Raw genomic sequence first — 6000 nt, forward strand, 5'->3', positions numbered from 1 at the left:
GCATGATTATGTACTTTCCCGCAGTCCCTTGTACCTTATCTCTTGTCTAGTATTCCTCATCAATCTACAACTGAAATAGCTTAGGAGGCCCTTTAGACAAGGTCAATCCAGTTAAATTGATTCTTTTTGCCAGGCTAGTTGCCTTCTTTGTTGGGCCAGTTGTAGAAAAAAAGTGTTTCTATAAGAATTTTTCGTGTTAGGAGCAGCCGAACAAGTGTCATCAAGGTGTTTATAAATATCGCAATGCCGTGCTTCACAACCGCAATATATATATTCAAATGTTGTGGTTCTAAACCACGATATATAATTAAATATTACGGTTTTGAACCACAACATCTTTAAACTATTATATTTTGCTAATATTTTTTTGATTGTTTGTTATTTCATCATTTATTTGTATTTTGTGCGCCGAAAGGACTTTGATTTTCACGAAATGAAATACCCAATTTTGTCTTCATACCAGCAAAAACACGTTTCCAACTAAAAGCCACCACCAATATGGACAAAGCGAATGTGCAAGTGGAATGAGCAGTTCTATATATGTTCTCACAGTTGTTTATTTGATATAATCACATTTCTGATAAAATACATGCTTATGTGCTCTGCTTTGTTTACTGAATTGGCATTGCTGTGAGCATTAGTTTCAGCACATGAATAATTAATGCTTAGTTCCCGCTGCATCAGATTTGATACTTCAATGAAAAAAGCGTGCACTCAAACCCTAACTTCTTAATTCCCATCTATTTATTTATTTATTTATCTGATCAATGGAATATTTAAAAGTAAATTGAGAATCACACCAGCAAACAAAACTCTCGGTTAACTAACAAATCCATTGTAACCCCATTTCTCTACCACTCTTCCAGCTATAAATGCAGTTAGCTCACTTCTTCTTCTTCTTCTTCTTCTTTTGTTTCTTCTGTCATTTTTTTCATGCACTATTTTTTTACCGCTAGGTACTGTGTGCCTATGATTTAAGACTAGGACAGGTTTGGAACCCAATTTTGTCTCTACCGCCCTTGCTCTATGTCTCACTTATCAGACTTGACTAACAAGAACTCTCAAAATTAACTCCTCTTTGTGGTAAATTCGAGCTGGATACTGCCAGGCCAAGTTTTTAGAAATGAACCTTAAAGGCCGAGCCATTTGCATTGGTCCAGGGCAAAAGCAGAGCAGCAAACCTTTACTTTAATCTATTGCGAAGTTTGTACGATTCTGAATCTTTCATAATCATAACTTCATATATTTCTTGAAAATGGGGGATTTTCTACTTTCTCCAATACGTTAAACCGAATCTCTTAAGTATTCATAGATTGACCAGAGTGTTAGGCTGGAAAGCAAAATTTTCTACAGGTTGGTGGGTATTGCTGGCATTGTAAGGGTAGAGATGAAAGTATCAGGATTATGTGTGCTTCCATTAAAATAACTTTCACATTTTATTGAGTGAAAATAGTTTTTCACCATTCCCTACACTAACCCAGGGAGTTTACTTAAAAAGAAAATGTTCCATGCTAAAACATATTCGAGTTCTTCATAGATTTCAGTGTATGTTGTTATATTGTTTCATTTGCCAAAGAAGCATTGTCAACGGCAGAGATTAGCCTAGTTTTGTCCCTTTTCTTCTTTAACCTAGTCCTCTTATCATAAACAGAACTTGATCGTCGTTTGGCAGGTAAAATTAAATTTTACCATCTTAATTGATGACGTCTGTAAAAGTTGATTATTTTATGAACATGTCAAGTGCCAAAAGTTAGAAGTTTGGCACTGGGACTGTTGTATTATCTTTTATAAGAGTGAAATGCCTGCTTAATTAAATACGATGCTCAAGCTTTCTTATGCAGTATTAGTTCCCTTACATTCGAAGTCTGACCTGTACATGGAAAAAGGCCATTAATCATCTTCAAGCATATTTTCATAATTAATTTATGATTCCAGCTTCGTTACAGTTGTCTTCAAAGCATGGCATAGTACCTCCTTGGATTAAACTAGAAAGAAGAAAACAATGGTGACGTTACTAAACTACTTTCTTCATAAAAGATGCAGCTTATCAGATGGCCTTTAGAACCAAGTCAAACATTTGATTTACACAATCCCAATATGACAATATTTATCTGATCTCACACCAGGAAAAATAAAAATAATTATCTGATAAAGAATAATTAGTGTACGGTCAAGAACATGATGTGATAAATAAATATCAACAGGCGAGTCATAACATCATTCAGGGGCAGAGCATGGACCCATCTTAACTCATGCAGGATTTATAGAGAACCCTCACCTCCCCCAGACTCAGTCAAATGCCTCATCTCTACTCATCCACTTCCTCGGGCACTCTTCAAGGAAAATCCCAACAGACTCCTTTCTTCTCCCTGTCTCTTACGCGCATCTTTTAGCAATCAACAATGTCCACTAACAAGAAAACGTTCCTTCTCAACACAGTCTCACTGAACTTAGGCTGTAGCAGCTGCAAGAAACCAAAACTTTCCAACATATGCCAGCCAAAACCAAAACCAAAACCAAAACTCCAAACCCCGACTTACCAAAAACACAAAAAAGATCTCTACTGCTCCTCTTCTTCAACCTCTTCATCAAAAATAACAACAAACCAATCTCCAAATGGCCATGAAAATCATGACACCCCGAACACATTTTCTCCAGCAATGGACACACCACCCCATTTCTTCTCTGACACAGGCAACAACATGAAGTGTTCAACAGCTGTACGAGGATTCGGTCGCGTTGGAGGTGAAAGTGTTGCTGTTGAGAAAGATTCTGATGACCCTTATTTGGATTTTAGACACTCAATGTTGCAGATGATATTGGAGAAGGAGATTTACTCGAAAGATGATCTTAGACAGCTTCTTGATTGTTTCTTGCAACTAAATTCGCCTTACTATCATGGGGTTATTATTAGAGCTTTCACTGAGATCTGGAATGGAGTCTTCTCTATGAGGACCGACACCACTAGTACAGGTTCCGAGAAGCAACTACATTATTACTATGGTTGCTAGTCACGTGATTTATGAAATGGTTCTTGCTGTTCTGCACGTGAAAGTTCTGTCTGAGCACAAAATATTCCTGTGTAGAATGAATGGTTGCTTAATAAAGTGGAAGTCTTTTTTTTTTCTTGTTGACATGAAATTTTATAAGTTAGTTTATGCATAGTTTGGTTTTTTGTTCATGTAATGGCAAAAAATGTCTGAGCGACATTTTTAACTTTTGTACATTTGTTGGTTTATGTAATGGCAAAAGTACAAATATTAGAGTTGTAGAATCTTATCCATCTATGCTTTTAATGAAAATTTACTTTGGGATAATAAAATCAAACTGTTAATATTTCATGTTTCCTCTTTTGATCAAATGAATGAGCTGCAAGCTGTGAATAAATCTATGCGTCCAGCATAAGTACATGGCATTGTTTACTAATTTTCGTGTTTGTTGTTGTATCACTTTGTAACACTTCAGATTATGAGTGAACACTTCAGATTATGTTAAACACCCTCGCATAGCCAGGCACAAGGCAGCATATTAGCCAAAAGGCATTCCTTCCTTGAACAAAGTATGAAATTTTTTATTTTTTTAAGATTATTTATTATTTATAATTTTGACACGGTGACTCACTATGTAGAGAGGCTAGACGTAGAGCGGCACAGCTATTCATGACACTGGATTGGGATGGCGGAGTTGGTCAGAATCAATGCCAGGTTTCGAGAAGAGAGCGTCCATGGTGGGGAAAGATAGGTGCAGGCCATTGACGTTGGGATTTGAAATACATTAGTAAGTTGGAAGAAGAGGGAGACAGTTGGTTTAATGCATTTTCAGTGGGAAATAAATTAGGAATCTTATATATTATTTTCTTGTGACTTGACTTTGTGTATTTCCCAATACTGCCATTAAAATGAAATCTGATAATTATTTATCCCTACAGAGTTCCAGAGATTTTAGTATCATTTATGGAGTTTTATGGCTATGTCTGGAATTGACTTGATGCAGGCTCTCTTTTCCAAGAGTAATAATGATCTGTGAATTGTTGAAGATGACTCCGAACGACGACCAACTAACTAAATTGAAGATTCAAATATTGCCATCTCAAGTCCATTTTGGCCTGAAAACTTAAAAACTAGATTTTAAATCCGTTCATTGTGTGATTTTCAATTCTACTCTCTATGGCATGCCATTTGTGGAACCTATATGCATAATTTGCTCGGGCGGCTACTAAGAGTGTGTTTGTTTTTACTGTAATTGTTGTGTTTGCGGTTGGAAAAAAATGATTTTTAAAAAAGGTATTTTCTCTGTGATTTGTGTATATATTTTGAGTGTTTGGTTAAAAGTGTAGTTTGACTTTATTATTGTTAAAAACATGTTTGGTTAAACCTGTGATTGCGGTTATTTTTGTACTCAAAATGACGAAAAATGACATAAATAAAATAATTATTTGTATTAAGAGAAAATAAAACATTTTGTCCACATAAATACCGGTAAAATAATAAAAGCGTGATTTGTTATTACAATTAAATATTATTGTCCCATCAAACTATTTGCAATGCCATCACGAATATAATCCATACGCGACGCTCTCTGGTGTCCAGTTGTTTGTGATTGTGGAACGACATCAGGAAAAGTATCTAAAAGAACGAAATCAAGATGACTATCAAACTTGTTGAATGCAATAACTTTAATGCAATCACGAATGCAAGCCAATGTTTGCATTGCCTAGTATTACAAATATTTTTTTCAATTTTAATGCCAATGAAGATAATGATAATATATTAATATGTGATGCTAGAAGATAATGATGTATAGAGCATTACAGTTGGCAGAAGTTTAGACAAAGAAAACCTTCAGTTTATATTCTACAAAAGAAAGCTTATATGTCACTATGAGACCTATGAACGAAGATTATTTACAAGCATATAAAGTATAAACACAAGAAAAACGACCGTGATGTTGAGGACAGATAAGGCTAATTAATTTCTTGGTAAAGGTTGCAGTGTTTTCTGAACAGCAGCCATGGCAAAAGCAACTGCGAGTTGCTTTTGCTTATCCTGCGTTTGGAACGCAATTTGTGTGGGTCCCATGGAGTTTGAAAATGTGGGTAGCTGTTAACCAAACAGCTTGAAACAATAGAACCGCAAGAAACGTGGACGCTTCTACGTAACCAAACAGGTTCTAAAATCCGTGAGTATAGCCTCTTCTTCTATCGTTATATTAGTATTATTCATATTATAATATTAAAATAGACTTTAGAAAAAAAGCTTAATTTATATATATATATATATATATATATATATATATATATATATATATATATATATATATGCGCGCGCGCATCAAGATATCTAGTAAAATGTTTTTTTTCCCTTTCAATTTTTTTTTATCTCAAGTAAGAACTTCAAAAAAAAAATTGTGAAAAAACAGGTTGAGCCTGCCAAATTAACAACTTGGGCCTTGTTGGGTTAATGCTATAAATTGTACGAGGAGTTGTGATTATACTAGATCATTTGCTAAAATATGGTTATAAATGGGCCAAAGGAAATGCCAGCACCTATTTAAGTGGAAAAATAGCTAATTACTAGATCATTGTGGTGCCGGTAATATCAAATTATTTTTTTAATATAAAAATAATATCTAGATATTATTAATATTTTTTTAAAATAAATTATATGCAAATTGATTTGATATAACCCGATCTTCTTAATGGGCCCACAGATAACCTAGATATTTAATAAAAAAATAGTTTGACTCAAGATAAATATTTAAAATGATTTTTTATATATAAATACTGATATAACAATATATTAGATAGATTTAGGTTTATCCGGATTAACTTGTCAATCTACATGCTAAGTTATAAGACTATGTCTATCTCGTATAAAGTAAATCAAAACAAATTATGAATCTTAATTTTCAATAGATTTAGTGTTAAAAGATGAAATTAAAAAAAATCAATTAAGAAAATGATTAAAATATAACCCGAGTCAACTAAATTATCTTGTCAAA

At 33.9% G+C, this 6000-nt stretch overlaps 1 protein-coding gene across 1 annotated transcript; it reads left to right on the forward strand.

The window, feature by feature from the left end:
* The first annotated feature begins 2189 nt into the window (after nucleotides 1-2189).
* On the forward strand, nucleotides 2190-3265 carry LOC7485295 (transcription repressor OFP6). Its single transcript, XM_024603581.2, has one exon. It carries the CDS (start codon nucleotides 2403-2405, stop codon nucleotides 3009-3011), a length of 609 nt encoding a protein of 202 aa, XP_024459349.2. The 5' UTR covers nucleotides 2190-2402; the 3' UTR covers nucleotides 3012-3265.
* Nucleotides 3266-6000: the final 2735 nt, after the last annotated feature.

The sequence above is a fragment of the Populus trichocarpa genome, chromosome 6, assembly GCF_000002775.5.
Source record: "Populus trichocarpa isolate Nisqually-1 chromosome 6, P.trichocarpa_v4.1, whole genome shotgun sequence".
In the NCBI taxonomy this organism is placed as follows: domain Eukaryota; kingdom Viridiplantae; phylum Streptophyta; class Magnoliopsida; order Malpighiales; family Salicaceae; genus Populus; species Populus trichocarpa.

Coding starts and splice junctions, on each gene's coding strand:
- LOC7485295 (XM_024603581.2), top strand. CDS start 2,403: ATGTCCACTAACAAGAAAACGTTCCTTCTCAACACAGTCTCACTGAAC.